General features: G+C 45.2%; 1 protein-coding gene across 14 annotated transcripts in view; it reads right to left on the bottom strand.

Moving 5' to 3' along the window:
• Positions 1–20,671, bottom strand: part of TTC12 (tetratricopeptide repeat domain 12) — a 50,042-nt gene that overhangs the window by 9,134 nt on the left and 20,237 nt on the right. For all 14 annotated transcript variants that reach the window (XM_070623120.1, XM_070623115.1, XM_070623119.1 and 11 more), the window contains 7 exons: positions 16,549–16,620; positions 12,262–12,322; positions 11,634–11,822; positions 10,380–10,449; positions 9,441–9,529; positions 6,962–7,130; positions 859–951 (listed from right to left, as the gene is read on the bottom strand). In XM_070623120.1, coding sequence (XP_070479221.1) covers positions 859–951; positions 6,962–7,130; positions 9,441–9,529; positions 10,380–10,449; positions 11,634–11,822; positions 12,262–12,322; positions 16,549–16,620 — 743 coding nt within the window. The remainder of the gene's footprint in view (positions 1–858; positions 952–6,961; positions 7,131–9,440; positions 9,530–10,379; positions 10,450–11,633; positions 11,823–12,261; positions 12,323–16,548; positions 16,621–20,671) is intronic.

Raw genomic sequence — 20,671 nt, 5'->3', positions numbered from 1 at the left:
AAGTGTCCCTGGGTATGTAATGTGGCTTTAATTTTCCTAACTCTGGAAAATTGCCTTTCGTGTTAAACCACAGATCTCAGATGGCAGCTTTCTTATGCAAAAATTGCTAGAATCCTTACGCTTCTGCCAAACTGCCTTATCCCACCCATGCTCTGAGTCTGTATGCTGTGTGCTATGCAAACAGGAAATACACTGCATTTATTGTCACAGCCGTGAGGAGGGCCCAGATGCACACACATCCCCACATGCCAGAGCAGCTATTACACATTCCCATCTCATGTTGATGGCCTCTCTATGAGCACAAGCAGCTCTCTCATTATCTGACCATTTCTAAGCAAGATGCCCTAGAGTTGGTGAGGAAATTAAAAAAAAAAACCAAGATGCACTTAAAAAAAAAAAACTTTAAGAATTATGAAAATCTAACACCTTTACTGTCCTTGCCAGTAGCTAAGAAGAAAATGTGGGGAGGGGTAGTTACCCATAATGCCACTGGCAGCCCAAGAGGAGGCTACATTTTACAGCACATTCTCTCTCAGTCACATTCACTCAATACACTTTTGCTAGGTAGTTCCTGTTACACACTGATTAAGGGGAGGAAGGTTCTCCAGTACATAGTAGGCTTGCCTACTGCAAGAGATACTGTTTTAACTACGTTATTGCTTCCAAACCCAGTGAGGACTGGGTCCCCCTGTACCCAAGGGTCTGGAATAGGAGTGGACGCCCACAGCCCCCTGGAAGGCGCAGCCCGCCTGCTCAGTGCATCTCATGATGCTCAGTTGGCCTACCCTCTCTGTATACTGCACATTTTTAAAGATCAGACCGTTCAACAAAGGTGGAATTTCCAGAAATCAAAATTACCTTTCTTCCAGAGCCAAGTCTGTCAGCAGTCTCATGGCCGAGTCGGCCTTCTTATCTGAGAAGTCAAGAAATGACAGCAGGGCTTCCAACAATCTGCAAAAATCAATAACAACCTCAGAGTGGGCTGTCCTCCAACCAACAGCATCCACAACAAGGAGACCGGGAAGGAGTCAGCGTCTGGGTGAAACAAGCTGAAAGGGTGGCCTTGCCATCTCCTCCTAGGGAGCCCAGCTGCTTGTCTACCCCAAAGAGAGGGACACTCTCCTACGGGTACGGATCTACTACTTAATGTGAATTCCCAGCTGGTTGAACAGTTTTAACAAAGTTCATTGGTTATCAGACAGCAACTTGGAAGGAATCTCTGGTGCCTCTGCCATATGACCCTGTCTCAGCCAAGTTCTATCACATAAATGACATCTAAATGACATGCTTACTAATCTGCTGATGACTAAGTGGAGGGCCCCCTAATGAGGCTGGGATGCAATAAAGATTCAACAAGATTTTCACAGGCTGCTGAATATATCAGATGAAACTTAATAGGGCTAAACTCAAAACCCTTCACTTAGAGCTGGAAATTCTGTATAAGTAACAGAATTGGGTGAGCTGGTTTATAACTGACTCATATGCAAAGATTTAAGGGTTTTTAGTCAATTACAAACCCAGTATGAGTAAACAGCCTGGTGTGGCTGACAAAAAAAGCTAATGCAATCTCAGGCTGCCCTAACGACTGATGGGCACAGAGTGGTGGAAGGAGTCACCTGTCTGTCCAGCAAACCCACACTCAGCACCTACAGTATGGTAAGGGCTGTGCTCAGTACTAGGATGCAGCACTGAGCTTCTGGTCTCCGACAGTGGCACGTATGTGGTAGGCAACAGGTTAGAAACAGACATATGAAAGTGGGCACAGGGCTGGCCCGGTGGTGCAGCAGTTAAGTGCGCATATTTTGCTTCAGTGGCCCGGGGTTCGTGGGTTCAGATCCCGGGTGTGGACATGGTACCACTTGGCAAGCCATGCTGTGGCAGGCATCCCAAGTACAAAGTAGAGGAAGATGGGCATGGATATGAGCTCAGGGCCAGTTTTCCTCAGCAAAAAGAGGAGGATTGGCAGCAGATGTTAGCTCAGGGCTAATCTTCCTCAAAAAAAAACAAGTGGGCACAGAGTCTACTTCATGGGAAGTGGGGGAGAAATATGGAGAAAAGGAAGGCTTCAAAGAGTGGACAACATTTCAGTTGTCACTTGAAAGTGTAGCCTATTGTTCATTCAATCAGTGATACTTACTGTGTCCTGACTATGTGTCAGGCAATGGGGTAGGTTCTGGGGCCACAACAATGAAACAAGACAATGTCCCAGCTCCAAGAAGCTCGCAGGCCAGTGTCAGGCACACGGGGACAGGAGCAGAGCATCTCAGGCAGAGCACACAGCAGTTACAAAGACAATGAGGCATAAAATAACAGGGACACACTCGGGGCCTGCTAGCGTTGCTTACAGTTAGTACCTAGGGCCTGAGGGGAGGACAGGGAGCAGGGAGTCTAGGGAGCTGGACCGAGCCTGGGTCACGGTGGACTCTCTATGGCCTGCTGGAAAGCTTGTACTTTATCCTGTGGGTCTATGCTTCCCTGTGTGGTTGGTAGAGGACTTGCTCGGTGGCGGTGTACAGAGGGCGGGAGGAGAAGGCAGATTCTTGAGCCCCTCTGGGTCTCAGAGTGGGAGGAGGTTCCAGGAGGCTGCATTTTAACAAAGTCCCCACGTGATTCCTAGGCACTATATTTCTCAGTAGTTGGGTAACTAGTATTATACACAGTAGAGAGTCGTTTCAGCATTTTAAGTAGAAAAATAACAGGACGAACGTGCATTTTAGACAAATTCCTTTGGTGGTAGGGCAGAGGCTGGATTGACGCAGGTAGTATGGGAGGCAGGGAGCACTGGGATTGTCCAGACAATAACTGAGGCAGGGGCAGAGTAAGACGTACAGTCGAGAAGAAAGAGGTGCTGACAATGACCTAGAGGGAATGACTGGAGACACTGGAGGAGAGCCAGAAGGAAATGAACCCGGGAGATGCTGAGGAGGTAGAACCGCCAATATACCATCTTCTTACAGATGGGGAGAGAGAGCCATCCAGGAGGGCTTTCAGGATTCTGGCTGAGGCAACTGTGTGGATGGAAATGCCGCCTAGGAAGACAGGAAATTCAGGTAGAGGGTCCGGTTTGAAGAATCACTTTTGATTTATTAAGTTTATGATACCTGCCACATTGAGATGGAGATGTCCATTGGCAGAAGGATGTTTTCTTCTAGGGCTCAAGAGAGACTTACATGTGACAGTTAAGGCCACAGATGAGAAGAGGGCCAAGGGTAGAATACTGGGGTCTCTGACTTGGAAGGCTGACAGCATAAGGCAGGCTCACAAAGGAAACCACGCGGGTAGGAGGAGGGTCAGGAAGGATGGTGTCCTGAGAGCCACAGTTGCGGAGTTTCATGAAGAGCACAGTGATCCCTAAGACCAAATGCCACAGCGCAGTAACAAACGAAGACAGAAAAGAGTCCATCAGATTAGGAAGTTAGCAGTATGGGCTCCAGTCACGCACATCTCTGTTACTGGATTTATTTAGCTGCTTGTTCTAGGAGTGGTCTCAAAGTCAAATTACCTAAGGAATGGTCAAGACACCAGGATGCTTAACCTGGAAAAGATGAGTCTTCAGACACCTCAAGCATTGGAAAGTGGGAGATCTGATGCCTTCTGTAGGCTTCCAATAGACCCAACCGAGGCCTCAACGTAGGGAGTCACGGAACAGGGTGGGCAGTCCGTGTTCAGTGGAGGGAGATAATTTTCTAACAATCAGAACCGTCCCAGAAGGGGATGGACTGCCCTGGGAGGTGGGATTCTCATCCTTTCCCTAGCTGGGGAAAGCCCCCAAGTCTATGAGCTGTTATAGTACCCACCCCAATCAAATGGAGAAAAATATAATGAAAACGCTGGAATCTTCCCTGGAGGGCATCATGCATAGGCCGGACTGTGATACCCCAGAGGGAACATCAGTGCTGAGTGGGGCTGGACTGAGGTCTAAGGTCCCGGGTAACTCCAAGCGCTGCAAACCCCCGACCTCCTCAGAAGCGTGCTCTAGTGCTCCTGCCGTCAGAAACCATTCCTTTCACAGTGAGTTCAGTACACGAAGGTGGTTAACTTCCACTCATTGAAACCTGGTTCCTTCGGTCTTGAAGATGAATGCTAACGAGCCTGAAGAGCACAGAAGAGGAGCTGGCAGTCTAAGATCTTCTTGGTTTTTGTCCTGGGAAACATAAACAACCGGGCTTCTTCTCCATGTGACAAAATGCACATCCTAACTGGACTAAAGGGGATGAGACCCCAGAGGAAACGGTGTCCTTCACTACTCTCTCTCATCGCCTTTTTTGGTGGCAGATTTTCTGCTCTGCTGAGAAGCAGCTGTCCCTGTAGATGGACCACAGGTCAGACAATGGTCTCTGTAACCAATAAATGCACTTTCCCCTCCACTTAGGACCCTGAGTGATAGACTTAGAAGAGAGAAAATGATTACGAAAGTTATTACTGAGTCCATACTCCGTGTCAGGCATGACACCAGGGGCTTTCTTTACTATGGCAGACGCTGTTTGCTGGCGAACCCCACAGACACCCTGCTACCCACCGTCTATCCTGCCCGACTCTACTACAGAAGCTGGGATCATTTTCCCCACCAGGGGTGGCATATGACACAATTCTAACCAAAGAAAGAAAAGCAGTAGCTTCTCTCTCTCTCTCTCTTTTTTTTTTTTTTTTTTGATGAAGATTAGCCCTGAGCTAACATCTGTTGCCAATCCTCCTCTTTTTGCTGAGGAAGACTGGCCCTGAGCTAACATCCGTGCCCATCTTCCTCTACTTTATAGGTGGGTCGCCTGCCACAGCAGCATGGCTTGACAAGCAGTGTGCAGGTCTGCACCCAGGATCCAAATGGGTGAACCCCGAGCTGCCAAAGTGGAACATGCAAACTTAACCACTGTGCCACTGTGCCGGCTTCAGCAGTAGCTTCTCTTGACAAAAGGGACAGACCCGGCTGGTGCTAACCTGTCTTAAAGAGGGCTGTGATGCTTGGAGTTGCAGCAGCCTTGTGTGACGACAAGAGAAAGACCAAGAGAAGGAAAGAGACCTTGACCCTAACATCTTTAAGCCACTGAACCAGCTGTTGCTGTCTTTAGTCTTTTTTGTTATGTGAGAGCAATGAGACCAGCTTTTTTGGTCAAGCATTCTGTAAAATGCAGTAGAAAAAAATTTTAACTGGCATACATGCATCCCCCCTATTCAGCTTCATCATAAGTCTGTGATACACATGAGACACCAGGCTCATCAAGGCTAAGCGACTGTCCTGGGTCATATAAGTAGAAAGAGACAAACAGAGGATTTGAGCTCATGACCGCTTGAATCTAAAAACCTAGCACTTTCCATAAAGTGATACTGGCCCTCATTTGGCTCCTGTCAATGTACAACAGTCCCTTTAACTTCTCATACAGGAAAGAGTATTTTGGGAGGAAGGTGATATGAGAGCTTCTCTGTGAGGGTCATGGGACCCGTGTGCAGCCCTGTCCTGCCTCAAGCCATCTCATTTCATTTCAGAGAACACATTCCATCTCTCTCCGGTTTAAGTGGAGATAGACATGAATGAGAAGAGTGGGCATAACGGTAATAGCTGGGGTTTCTTTGACTGTCTAAAGAGAGTAGGCGGGACCACACGAGTTGATCATAAATGCCACTCTCCAAGACACTGGAAAAACTCAAATTGAAACTCAAGCAATTCAAAGATAGCTTGGGGGGTAAAAGCTTATGATAACAATAGCTACTTTACTCAAAGAGACCAAAATCAAATGAAAAAACATAGAATGAACGTATTGAGGAAATGACTGCAGAGTCATGTGAAATGTGAAGCGGGCTTTTGAGGATTTAACTCTGCTAACGATCCATCAGCCTGTGTGGGCTGAGCTTCAGGGGGTTGCCAAGGCCTTTCCTGTGAGCCATGGGGGCTGTGACCAGCCGAGAGTAGGGGTGAGCCACAGCCAAGGCTTAACAGCCACCCCATCCTCAGTACACAGTGGACCTCCTCGCCTCCGTGGGACAGGTGCCAGAGTTCTCACCTTGGCCGGGAAAGATCTGACAGGGTTTCAGATTTGGCTGCTTTTCTCAGTGGAAACAGAGAGAGGGAGCTGGGGGTCAAGGCCTGGGAGACAGCTTGGCGAGATTCCCTCAGTTACTTGCTGCAGTTTCTCCTGCCCCATCTGTGAAATGGGGTGGTAACACTTTATCTTGCCTACCTCCCAGGCTAAGAAGAGATAAAAGGAGACAATAGTGAAAAGAGTTAGAAGCCAACTTCTGTTTTTAGATTATGTATGAAGCATTTATAAAGCAAGTTATAATCACTGCTACTATTTCTGTTAGGTTGAACCACGTGAAATTGCCAACATGCAACCTTTCTGATATAAAAATGACAATTTCACATGTTCAAACCAATAGTCTTTAGACTGAAAAGCACTCGGCAGGATCACTGTGGTTCAGTAATTTTTTAATAAAGTCTCCTTAGAAGAGAGGCATACTTTATTCCTATTGCCTTAAGCCTTAGAAAGATCTACCTGCAGTAGGATTTGAAAAGTATTTTATTTATTTATACTGTACCTTGCCCCAGAAAGGGTTAAGGACATGCAAAATCAGAGAGTATGACCTCAAACAGGAATGAACGAAGACAAGTAAGAGCAGGAACAGGGGAGAGCCAGAACTGAGGCCAAAAGGGCAGAAGCAAATGACTTATTTAAGGCTGGGTTCCAGATCTGGATTTGGAAGGGCTGCCATTTACACCACCTGCAGTATCTGTGAGGTGGAAACAAGGTCAGGAGAAGTGAACCTGTCCACAGCACGAAGGCAGACAAGAGTTGGTCCGGGAGGTCCTCATGAGGGAGGGTCCCTTTCAAAGGCTCTCCGGTCTTTGATCCTTAATAAAGTCTGATGGCATTTCTCACGTGAGAGGTGTGGGAAGGGAGACAGGGAAGTCTTGCCTCGGCAGGTGACATCTGAGGGGCTGTGGGAAGCCCTGCCGGCAGAGCCTTACCGCGTCAGGTCGAGGTGGCTGATGATCAGGCTCCGTCCGTTCTCAGTCTCAGCGAGCTGCAGCAGCAGGGCCAGGCTCTGCTGCCGGATGGTCAGGACACTGGAGGCCAAGAGGGAGGGCAGCAGCCCACCCGTGCCGGGGTGCACCACAAGCAGACGCTGGTTTTCCTCTGCAAAACACAGGGATTGTCTGCCTGGTGCACAACACGACAGCGATTAAACCAGGTCTGTCTCCCACCATCCCTATGGGAAACCCACTCTCCACTCATTTGAGAAGTGGGATTATGAAGCGTAAGAGCAGGGGCTCTAGAACCAGACTGCCAGGTCTGTGACCAGATGAACGACCTAAGCTGAGTTGTTAACCCCTGTCTCCTCAGCTTCCTCATCAGTGAAGTGATGAAGGTGACCAGCCTAACCGAGCTATTGTGATGATTAAATGAGTCAATTCATGATCACGCTTAGAACAGGGCCTGGCACACACATTGGCTAGTATCATGATTCTTGTCAAAGGCTCTGGTGTGTGGTATCTGGAAATGCGAGGAAATGGAAAGAGATCGGCTTAATTGTGGAATATCTTTAGACCACCAAGTTTCATATAAGGGCCAGAGCAACCACTTGAGTTCTTTCTAGAAAACCAAAATATCACATGAGAACATTCATTAATAAAGCATGCCCCTTCCTAGACCGTAAGCTATGTCCAAGGTGGTGGCACTGCATTCCCCGCTTTCGGTTCCTTTTCTAACCAGGTACATGAATTTGTTTGAGAGCAGCCACAGTACCGGCTGGAGGATGAGGCTCAGCTACGAAACAGGGCAGAGTCTGTTTAGTTTATATAGTTTTTCTTACACTGGAAAAGTAGCTCATTGTAAACAATTCAAATAACACAGAAGGAGCATAAAGCTGAAAATGAAAGTCCCTTCTCTCGTACCCCCTCCAGGTAAGCCCATTTCCTACAGAAGCTATTATTCACTCCTCGTAAGACTAGCGTTACAAAATAGGATAACTCCTACCCTGTAACCTGCTTCCCTTGCCCGCTCAACAACGCATCACAGACATAGTTCCATTTCCTTACTTTTAAGCATCCCCTTGTCCTTTTTAAAAACTGCTTCATATTTATTGAGTTGGATGTACCAAGATTTCATTGATCTGAGACGGAGCATTTACATCAAAGGCTGTGTCTGACAGTATTTCTTCAGATGTTAAAGAAAAATGTGACCCCCTAGGTTCATAGAAACCAAAGGAGGATGCAGGCTGAGGAAGTCAGGCTGCGGTGGGGAGGGGCTAGGTCCCACTTACCAAGCCCTCCCTCCCTCCCCCTCCTGTAGGGGGATTTGCAAAAACACTGCTTGAGCTGTGCAGAATCCTACAGAGCAGCAGGGCACCTTGCTAATATTGGTCTGAGCATAATGCTCCTCAGGAAAGAGGCCCCCTGATTCTCTCGTTTTCTAGAATTTAAGATGATTCCGTCACTCTACTAAACCAAGAGAAAAAATTATATTATCTCCTAGTCAGCATTTTATAGTTTACAAACTGCATTCACAAGTTCTAATGCTGACTTACCACAGGAGCCCTGTGGAAAGGAGACACAGCTATCATTATTCCCATTTTCAGTGTTTTGTGTCCTTTTCCTATCAAAACACAATTTTTTTTGATTGGCACCTGAGCTAACATCTGCTGCCAACCTTTTTTTTTCTTCTTCTCCCCAAAGCCCCCCAGTACATAGTTGTATATTCTAGTTGTAGGTCCTTCTGGTTGTGCTATGTAAGATGCCACTTCAGCATGGCCTTACACGTGGTTCTAGGTCTGTGCCCAGGAGCCAAACTGGCAAAACCCTGGGCCACTGAAGCAGAGAGCGCGAATTTAACCACTCGGCCATGGGGCCAGCCCCAACACAATTTTTTTTAAATGCAGGAAATACTTAAAATTTTTGGTTACATTGAGGTCACAAAAGAGATAAGAAAGATCAGACAAAAATTTAATGAACCCCAGAAGATGCTAATATGTAAAAAGGTAAGAGTTAACAAGGTAAACAAAATCCTTATAGAATTTTACTGTTCCAAGGTTACACTAATCAGTGTCACAAGGTGCCAGCAGGCATGATCGTAAACCTTGTGATTCTGAAATAGGCGATCAGCAGAAAGGAACAATATTTACAGGCAGACAGGAAAGGAAAACTCTGTCTACCCCGCTATCAACACACGAGCAGAGGTCGTGAGTCTGAACAGAGCAGGGCGAGTGCCCGGTGATGAGACCACTCATTCTGCTGACCGGGACCTTCGCCACAGTGGAGGCGGCTGTGAGGGTGCTGGAAACACGAGTGCAGTGCAGGCCTTGCTTCTGATCCATATGCTTTTTCGGGGGAAAAGTCTAGACATCAACCGTCCAGGGCCTGGCCTTAGGTGGGAACCATCATGCCCGACTGGGCAGTGCCTGCATTAACAGCGCATTAGCCACGATTAACGGTGATGACTCAGGCTTACCGTTCCCAGCGCACACTGCCTGCCAGAGCCTGAGAACAGACACACAGACTGTCTCTTCCACTGCATCTTTTCCTGCTGTGGAAAAGCACCTAGAACAGATAAGGGAGAACAATATTAAACTAGAAGTTAGTCTTGATCTTTTTTCCAGTTGGTTTATTTCAACTCCAGACTCCTAAAATGCGGGTTTAAGAAAATATCTTAATAATCCAGAGCTGCGGGTCACCAGGACCAATGGACTACTAAGCCCTGAACTGAGAGCTCCAGGACAACGATGCAGGCCCAGGAGGTCAGGGCTGCACGGAGGGAGGGCGGTGAGCCAGGGGCCATGGGCGATGGCCGCACCAGGACCAATGAACTGTGGTGGGCCAGCAGACGGCTGAGCATTCATGGTCCTCCTCTCATGTGCAAACACGTGCTGGTGACTGCACCCCACATCAGTGTCCTAAGCCTCAGGAATTGCACCATCACAATTAAAATACAAAATAAGGTAAAAATAAATTTAGCAAACCACCTCCTAGCATATGGGTCTTTCTTCAGATGAAATTATAAACGGGATCAGCCAGGACCCAGTTGATCTCATTTCCTGATATGATTAACAAATTCCAAAAGAGGAAAAGAACAAATAGCAATCCTGCAAAAACTGTGGGAAACCAGCAAGAATGGTCATTTCTTTGACTTTGAAGTGCTTGGAGGAACCCCGGGAAGTTCTGCTGACCTTTTGTCTCCCTGAAGTTGGTAACTGTGGGATAACTCAAGCTGCCTGAGGCTCAAAGCTCAAGGGGTGTTCACCTAGCAGCTCTGCCCTCTTCGAGGGGCCACAGTACTGACTGAAGGTGATACTATCCAGGGAAGCCACTGCCTCTGCCATTAGCGTCTGATTTCATGAGAAATGGTCCTTTCCTTGCTGTGATGCTGGGCTGTCTTTACAAACATCCCTACCTTCTTATGACCTCATTCTCACTGATGATACTGAATCCATTATGTGTTCTGAATAAAGTTCGTTCTGTGCCTGAAAAGAATTCAGAGAAAACCACATCAGACTCCTGAACTGTCTGGCCGACGTTTGGCTGTAACAGAGCCAGCCGATAATGAGAAACCCAATATGGAATGTCAAGGTCACCAAATTAACAGGTTGGGCAGAAACAAATACCTTTACATTCTGAAACCTACAGCTGTCATCAGCCACTCAGTGCCACAGGGAGAGAGACATGCTGTTTGGAGAAGGATCGCTGAGCCCAGGGGGTTCTACGGGTCATCTGACAACTCATCATTTCACAATCTTTAGAGAGTCTCCAAGAGCCACTTAACCTCTGGGAGGAACTGGCATATCCATCTGTTCTTATATATTTATTTCGAAGCTGTTTCCAGGCTCTACAGAGGAAGCTATAATCTCCAAGAAGCTACCAAAGGGGAAGTTTGAGCACCCTCCATTGTATGCTAAAGGGAAATCAAGGACTCCATCTATTTGTACAAACATTCTGCCACTGAGTAACAAAAAACGGTGTAAGCCCTGGTGTCAATGTTTACAAGAACTGACAAAGGAGAAGAGTCTGACTCTCCTTAGCAGGGGCAGAGCTCATGTTTGCTCTGAAACTACACACAAGCACACGTCCTAAGCAGCCATTAAGTGTAAGTGAGGTGAACCTTACAGTTTATCCTACAAAATTCTGTCTTCTATTCCTCTATGGTTGGGTGGAGATTTGTGGGGGTGGGACAGGGTGTCTGGGTGTATATGGGGTATGTGTGGGATGGGTGAGCATGTGTGAAGGGTGAATCATGTGTATGCATGATATAAGTATATATGGTGTATGTGTCGTGTCTGCATGGCATTTGTATGTGTGTGTGGTTTATGTGATATAAGTAGATACGACGTGAATGCTCACTGTGTGTGTATGTGTGTGTGATGTAAGCATATATGGAATGAATGCATACTATGCGTATTTGTGTTTTGTGTTATATTGTCTGTGTGGTGTTGACTGCATGTGTGTTGAGTGCATGCATGCTCTGAGGAGAGGATGGAGCTGGGGTGGGGTATAACTCTTACGCACGCCCTTTAGCATCCACATTTTAGTAGATGTTCCATCAATATTTGTGGAAGGCGGGGGAAGGGATCCTTTCCTCATTGGGCAGACCTCTATGCTCTGTCCCTTTACAACAACAGTATTCATGAGATCACACGCCTCTCTGGCTTACAGTCCTTCATCATTTCCGTCAGGATTTCAACTCCCCCTGCATAGAACAAGGGCATCTGATCAGGCTTGGAAAGAGTCTCCAGGAGATTCTTGGTTGTCTCGGCTGTGCTCCTCCCTGAATCCAGCAATTCATGGGCTTCCTTCTCCTGAAGGTCTGCTTTCTCCCGAAGATCTACCTGATTCAGGTAATCTAGTAAAACAAGAAGGGAAGAAACACAAAACCCCAACAAGCAGCATTACCCACAAGAAGCAACCGCTTTTGAGGATGGGAGGTTGAGAGGCATAAAGCATGAAAATAATTCTAACTCGTCTTCGGTAAGGAAAATTCTAGGAACAGTATACAGTCTATACCCAGAATCTTAAACCATCTTCGGGATTCAAGGACATTATTCCCTGTCTACAAGGCCCTGAGGAAGGATGGTGTACAAAAGGAGGAAGGCACATATTAGAGTGGGAGAACAGAGGGACGAGGGGCAGGGCAGCCTGTTAACATGGAGGCTGTGACTGTGTAGGCAAGGCACGGCTGTGCTCTGTGGCCAAGTGCAGAGCAGGTATGGAAGGCACCCTAAGGCCAGAGCACAAAGGGGAGGTGGAATTCAAAGGAAGGACACCAGCAGGAACATTCTCACCTTTCACCTGTGTTTGCAGCTGGGGGTTTATTTCTAAGATCTTCTGATAACACTCTCTAGCCTGGAAAAAAGAAACAACACCTTGAAGAGTGGTCAGGGCGTAAAAGTGATTATAAGAAAGACACTGGGTACCATAGGGCTTGACTTCCTCATTATTTTCTCCCAGCCTTCTCCTGCTCCCAGAGTAGGAGAAAGGCATGGGGAACACAGCGTGAATTTGACATTTTGTTTAGGCTTCTCTGGTTCTGTGGGGCAACAGATATTATTTCAAAATTTATTTTAAAAAATAGTGTTGTCAGATACAGCCTGTGATGGAAAATATTCAGTCCTAAATTCTTGTGGATCATGTCTGGCTAGGATAGGAATAATCATTAGGTAAATGCAAAATTCAGATATGATATTTGCACTGAGAAAGAACAGGAGGCTACCTGTCAGATATGCCCAAAGGGAGTATGGAAATAAATGAAGCTAGAGACATTATTGACAGAGACTTGGGCACAGGAAAGGAGGACTGCCTATTTAAATGTACAGGGCTGCAGAGAGAGCCAGAAAGGGGTCCACTCATGACCATGTAAGAGTCTCCTAGAAAACCTGAGAGTGGGGGGGCTCTCACTGAGGAAATTGTTAGACAGAAAGTTTCTGGAAAAAGAAAGATTCTAGTTCTCGGGGCATGTTGCTGGGTTTAGGGCAGTATTGTCCTCGGGGATATCAAGAACTGCCCAGCGCACAACGCCACCAGTCACTGAGAGACAAAGCTCAGAAAAAAACAGTTCTGAGATATCTCGGAAGCTCAAGGCTCATCTAGAAGATTAGGACGAAGAAATGAACTGAAGAAGAAACATCCCATTAAAACAGAATATCGTCACAGGATAGAAGTATATACATCAAACATGGTGACTGCTCTAGACTGAATGTTTGCATCCTCCCCCAAATTCATATGTTGAAACCTAACCCCCAGTGCGATGGTCTTTGGAGGTGCGGCCTCTGGGAAGTGATTAAGTCATGATAGTGGAGACGTCATGAATGAGATTAGCACCCTAATAAAAGAGACTCCAGTGAGCTCTCTCACCCCCTCTGGCTGTGTATGAACTAGGAAGTGGGCCCTCACCAGACACCAAATCTGCCTGTCCTCCAAAACTGTGAGAAATAAACGTTTCTTGTTTTAGCCACCCGGTCTGTGGTATTTTGTTCCAGCAGCCCAAAAGGACTAAGCCAGTGACCCTGTATCCAACTTCTTCTTCTTTTTCTTTTTTTTTAAAGATTTTATTTTTTCCCTTTTTCTCCCCAAAGCCCCCCGGTACATAGTTGTATATTCTTAGTTGTGGGTCCTTCTAGTTGTGGCATGTGGGACGCTGCCTCAGCGTGGTTTATGAGCAGTGCCATGTTTGCGCCCAGGCTTTGAACCAACGAAACACTGGGCTGCCTGGAGCGGAGTGGGTGAACTTAACCACTCAGCCACGGGGCCAGGCCCTCCAACTTCTTTTTAACCCTAGATCCAATCTATCAGCAATTCTTGTTAGCTTCACTGTCAGTATATATCCAGAATCCCATCACTTCTCACCACCTCCACTGTCACCAACCTGGTCCAAGCCATCATCACTTCTCACTTGGATAATATGTTATAATAGCCTTCTAACTGGTTCTCTGTTCTCTTATCATGCCAAAATATATTCTTGATACAGCAGTGATCCTTTAAAACATGAGTCAGATCATTTCATTCCTTTACTCGAAACCCTCCAATGGCTCCTGGCTCACTCAAAGTAAAAGCCAATGTCCTACCACAAGCCTATAAGGTCCTAGGGGATCAGCCTTCACACACCCCCATCACCTGTCTGACCTCATTTCCTATCACTCTCCTGTTTGCTTGCTCCAATCTAGCTATCCCTGTAACTGGACCACTCCTCCATTATATATTTACGTGCCTTACTCACTTAACTCCCTCTCTTCCTTCAGAGAAGCCTTCCTTGACCACTCTATATAAAACCAATCTCACCTCCACCACTTCCTGATTTAGTTTTCACAATAACACTATTACCGCCCAACATAATACACATCTACTTCCAGCCACTCCTACCCCAAGAATTGAGTTCCAGCAAGTCAAAGATTTTGTCTTATTCACTGATGTATTCCTGTTGCCTAGGACAGTGCCTGGAACAATTCTTTATTGCTTCTCTACTACCTGACCTTATTACCATAAGCCTGTATTACTTTTACAATTAAAATCCAACAAAGAAAAGAATTTTCAAAAAAACGTACAATAGGAGGCAATTTCTTTTAAATATATAATATCTTGTAAATGGAAAGGCATCCCACGTTCATGGATTAGAAGACTTAATATTGTTAAGACGACAATACTCCCCAAATTGATCTACAGATTCAATACAATTCCCATCAAAATTCCATCTGGCTTCCTTGCAGAAACTGACAAATTGACTCTAAAATTTGTATGGTAATTCAAGGGACCCAGAATAGCTAAAACATTCTTGAAAAGGCAGAGCAAAGTTGGAAGACTCATGCTTCCCAACTTCAAAATTTACTACAAAGCTATAGCAATTAAGACTGTGGTATATGCACAAGAACAGACATATAGATCAATGGAATAAAATTAAGAGTCCAAAAATAAACTCATGCATTTATGATTAATTGACTTTTGATAAGAGTGCCAAAATCATTCAATGGGAGACAGAATAGTCATTTCAACAAATGGTGCTGGGCCAACTGGATATCCACATGCAAAAGAATGAAGTTGGATCCCTTCCTCACACCATATACAAAACTTAACTCAAAGTGGATCAGAAATCTAAATGTAAGAGCTAAAACCATAAAACACTTAGAAGAAAACAAAGGGGTAAATCTTAGATTAGGCAATGGTTTCTTAGATATGACACTAAGAACATAAGAAACCAAAGAAAAAATAGGCAATTTAGACTTCATCGAAATTAAAAATTTTTGTGCTATAAAGAACACCATCAAGAAAGTGAAAAGACAACATGGAGAGTGGGGGAAAGTATTTGCAAATCATTGATCTGATAAGGGACTTGTAGCCAGAATATATAAAGTACTCTTACTCAATATAAAAAGACAAATAACCTAATTTAAAAAATGAGTAAATAATCTCAAGAGACATTTCTCCAAAAAAGATATACAAATGGCCAATAAACACATAAAAAGATGCTCAATATCATTAGCCATCAGGGAAATGCAAATCAAAACAACAACGATATACCACTTCCCACCCACTAGGATGGCTATAATCAAAAATACAAATAACAAGTATTGTCCAGGATATGGGGCAATTGGAACCCTCATACACAGCTGGTGGGAATGTAAAATGGTGCAGCCACTTTGGAAAACAGTCTGGCAGTTCGTCCAAAGCTTAAACATAGAGTTACCACACATCCCAGCAGTTCTACTCCTAAGTATATAGTCAAGAGGACTGTAAACAGATGTCCATACAAAAATTTGTATACGAATGTTCAAAACAGCCAAAAGTGGAAACAACCCAAATATTCATCAACCAATGAATAGATAAATAGACCATGGTATATCCATATGATGGAATATTATTCAGCAATAAAAGGAATGAAGTATCAATACATACTACAACACAGATAAAACTTGCAAACAAGTTGAGTAAAAGAAGCCAGTCACAAAAGACCACATATTGTATAACTCTATTTATATGAAAAGTCTAGAACAGGCAAATGTATAAAGACAGAAGTAGATTAGTGCTTGCCTAGCATCGAGGTGGTGGTGGAGGGAAGGAGAGTGACTGCTAATGGGTAAAGGGTTGTTTGTGGAGGTGACAAAAATCTTCCAAAATTGACTGTTGTACTGGTTGTGACACTCTGAATACACTAAAGACCACTGAATTATATACTTTCCATAGGTCAATTGTTTGGTATGTGAATTATACCTCAATAAAGGGGCTATTAACAATATACATCTCAGCATGTATATACATCTTCATGACTACTTTTTGGGTGATAAGATTACAAGTGAATCTTGTTTTCATCTTTTTGCTGATGTCTCTTCTCTGCTGAGGTGCCCTTCCCAGGCCGAAGGAACACTGGTAGAAGATACCGCAGAAGGGATTCCTACAGCAGGCGGGGTTGTACTCGACAACACTCAACATCCTTCCTAACTCTAAGATACGAAGATCTACGTTGGAAAATGCTAACGGCTGGGTTAATATCTAATCAGCATGGAGGAACATGGTTCTCCTGAGACAGTATGAAGCATCGCTCTGTGATCAAACATGCCACTTACATTTCTCTAAGAACTTACCACGCTGTAGTTCTTTAGGGCCAGGTGGGCTTTTCCCATGTGGAAATATGCTTTTGTGCATTTTTCATCACACTGCATAAAAGAGAATGGCTGATCAGACATTTCAGGAGATGTGAAGTCATTAGCCACTCCCTAACTGCCTGACTAAGAGAGCTAAGGCAGAGCTTTGGTCTGCAGGACAGCGACCAGAGTTACCCATTAAAACTTTTCTGTGCATCTGTGACCAAACTAATTGATGCCTGCAAGGATCCTGGAGGCACAAGTCAGTTCTCTATCAAATTAATTAATGATACTTGCCAGTTTTCGTTTCCATTTAATGAGACTCAATCAGGGAACAAAGCAGAAACTTTTAGTTTAGAAGAGCTCTTGACCTTGGATAAATATTAAAATCACCTGGCATGCTTGTAAAACCTCCTGATGGTCAGGCTGAGCCTCACAACAATTAAATTATACTCTAGGGTAGGGCTCAGGTATCAGCAACTTTGTAAGCTCTCCGGGTAATGTAAATGTGCAGCCAAGTTTGAGAACCAGTGGTTTATTAGAAGAGAGGAAAATTTACTCTGGGCAAACAGCTAAGGTTACTATTATAGCTTAGTGGGCCTGGGAAGTTCTTCCCCTGAAACAAACCACAATATGTTGGCTGGAAACATTCTCATCACTTAAGATGAGGAAGTACATCGCCTTCAAAAGGCAGGATTGAAACTTATGACTGAGACTACACCATTTGCACAGGGGGTCCTGCACCTGCCTGCCCCTAATTATTATAACTCCAGAGGGAATGATTCAGCACAGGGGCATAAACTAAAATTTAAAGCATCCAGTTAGTTAACTGAACCCTTTTGTGTGCAAGGCATTGTGTTGGGTCTGGATGCCCCTCAGGGGTTTAAGATTTCAAAGGATTAAGCGGGCAAGCTCAGGAGTCTAAAGAGTCCTGGGTGAAGCCCTGGTCTGCCCCTCGCCAGAAGTGGGATGTTGGCCACCTAACTTTTCTGACGCTCATTTTCTTCACCTGGAGAGTGAAGATAACACTAGTGTCTCTCAGGTTGCTGTGAGGAGGAAATGCACATAAGACAGTGCAGTGCTGGGTAATACAGGATTAGCTGCTGTTGCGGCAGCCACAACTGCAGTGCATTTTAGCGCAAAAGAGAAAATTTAAAGAAAAGCTACATAATAATAGAAGTAACAATAACTGTCATATTTAGAGAGGGCTTCATGGACATATCTTTATGAATGTCATTTCCTGATTCGCTGCTACGTGAATGGGAATAATAGTAACAGTAATGATAATAGTGCGTTGTTGTTCAGTCCTTACCATGCGCTAGGCACTGAACTTGATGGTTCATACGAATTATCTCACATAAGCCTCATCCCAATTCTATGAAGTAGATACAATTATTATCCTCATTTTACAGATGAGAAAACTAGGGGTCAGAGAGCTTCAAGGTCATACAGGTACCAAGTGAAAGAGCTGGGATTTAAAATCTGGCCGTTTGACTCCAGGGCCCAAAGGCTTAAATATTACATCAAATCCCCTTCTGAAAGTGCTACTGCAGTTCAGTAGAAGGAAATCCACTGTGAAGAGATGTCGTCTAAGAAAGGGCATGCAAAAGAGAAGGGATTTGAGCTGGATCTTGAATGACACGGAGGAGGATGAAGGAAGAATGGGCTGAGCACGGCCCAGGGGTGGGAACACACAAGGGCTTGACGGACAGTCTAGTACAAGAAGCAGGTGCTGGGCGGAGGGAGGAGCAGGCTGGAAGGACTGCACATGGAAGCCTTGAATGCCAGGCTGGAGGAGGTGAGTGATCAATGGCAGTGTGTAGGAAAGTTGGTCTGCAGATTGCGTGCAGAGCTGACTAGAGGAGGGAAAGGCAGTGTGAGAAGTGAGGAGACCAAAATAATCACTTAGAATGAGGGGCTGATGACATCTGAGGTCCTGATGACAGTGGGAGAGAGGAGAGTGCAGATACCAGAGCTACATCAAAGAGAGAATGGACCAGCATCAACTAACCATAAAGGATAAGGGCGAAGGAGGAGGTCAAGTCACAAGTTTGGGGTTTTGAATCCTGGAAGACATCACATGCCATTAAGAGAAAGGGGTAAGGTAGGCCAGGTGGTGGGAAGGTTGAGCGAGAAGATGAAGAGTTTGTTTCCAGGCAAACTGCGTTTCCGACAATGCCAAGACAACCCCACAGAAACCTGCAGGAGGCAGCTGAAATGCAGCCCTGGAGCACCGGGAAGGTGGAGACGGGGAAGCAGGGCTGAGAGCCATTTGCACAGAGTTGAACCCATGAAAGGAGATGAGAGAGCTTTGCAGGGAAACTGCAGAGAGAAGAAAGGCAGGGAGCCGAGGAGTGACCCCGGGAGACTTCACAAGGATGAAACGGGGGAAGCAGGAAGGGAATGGTCAAAGGGAGAGGAAACTCCAGCACTGCAGCTTCTGAAAGCCGAACGTCCACAGAATCTGCACTGGCAGGGCATCAGGGTTACCACAGGGGGCAGCACGAGCCCCGAGCCTCCTGTGTGTCACCATGAAGGGGGTACATTGTGACTGTGCCTCCCTCAGACACGGGCACAAAGGGCTGCTAATGGATTTTCTCTCTAACAGGCCTTTTCTCCTCTGATCCTGTGTCAACCCTCATCAGGATTTTCTCCAGTGAACCCCAGATCCCCTTAAAAGGAACCCTGCCTTCAGAGGAAGATGGATTTTACTGCGCAGGAAGTGTTCTGCCAAGAAAGAAATGATTCTGATCCTGATTGAAACCAGCTTCGCTGCCTTATCTTCCCTGACAAGGAACTGTCATCACATGGGCTTGTCTCTACCAATTCAAAAGTGTCAAAAAATATTAAATTGGCATGAAAGTACTAATACTGTTAATAATGGAGTACCACTGATGTTCGCTATTGAGACATTACCTTTGAAGAGAAGGAAACTTTTTCTTTTAATTCACGGCTTTGACATAGAGCCAATCATTGCTAGCTTTTTAGAAGTTCTTATACATTTTTTCCCCATCCTTCCAAGTGTTTACCCAAACCTCTGCAACTGGGAGCCTCACTGGGCATCTAACAAGAGTGGCTGCTGTGTGTCAGCGTTTTTTAATGTCAGCCCTGTTGGGCCTGCTTTGCCTCGGTTTCGCTGTTAATTACATTGTGCTTCAATTAACATTTGGGAACAGGCCAGAGTGTTATCCTGAATCAGCATGATGGTGCGACTACTTCCTTCATCCTTTTCAGATCAGAAAAGATACTCCTGGAAGCCCCATGAGGAGAAGCTGTTTCTTCCCTAGAAGGGAATGAGATCACATCCAGGGATTATGGGCTTTAAGGTTTCGGTGGAGAGGCCGTGTACAGTAGCTGGTTGAGAGCACCGGCTTACAGTTAGACCAATATGAGCTGGGTGATCCTGCACAGGTTACTTAATTAATGTCTGAGGCTCAGTTTCCCTGTCAGGGAAATAGGGATAAGAGTGGTATGGAACAGAAGAGAATAAATGTTGTGAGGCGCAAACGAGATAGCCCATGGCCAGCATGCAGCAAATGGCAGCTTTTGCTGTTATCGTTGAAACAACCCAGGAAAATGTCCTTGCCTATCTCTTCTCTTACAGAGGAGGCAGAAAAAGAAATCACCATCAAATAAGGTGACAGACCAGGTGAGTGGATCTCTGTTGGAGCTGTGAAGAACCTCATGTTGTCAGCTTTGGGCAGTTCTCATAATTTAAAGACCGTAATGATGCAATGGGACAAGATTTGCCACACAATGTATCTTCAAAGGGATAAAGAAATCAAGCTTTCCAGATGTCAGTCTGGAGGATCTCTAGTGTTTTATAAACCATTATTAGTAAAGGTGAGTTTCTAATTCATCTGTGTTTCCCTTGCTTACCCTCTCAATAAAAAATAAGGAAATAGGCATGGCCAATATGTTGCTGTCAAATGTGCTCTTGTTTTGGGCCACACTCATTAAGCTGGGGTAGGTGGGCTGTACTGAGGGAATTTAAGCCACAAGATAAACATGGCACCTCAATTTTACTCGATTATAAGTTATTTAAAATAATATGGTTATATTAAAATAAACAGATACATTTTATGGAACGCAACGCAAAATTTGCAAGAATTTTTAAGATAAA

The sequence above is a fragment of the Equus przewalskii genome, chromosome 6 (genome assembly GCF_037783145.1).
Source record: "Equus przewalskii isolate Varuska chromosome 6, EquPr2, whole genome shotgun sequence".
Classification (NCBI taxonomy): domain Eukaryota; kingdom Metazoa; phylum Chordata; class Mammalia; order Perissodactyla; family Equidae; genus Equus; species Equus przewalskii.
This window is presented reverse-complemented; position numbering and strand designations above follow the sequence as displayed.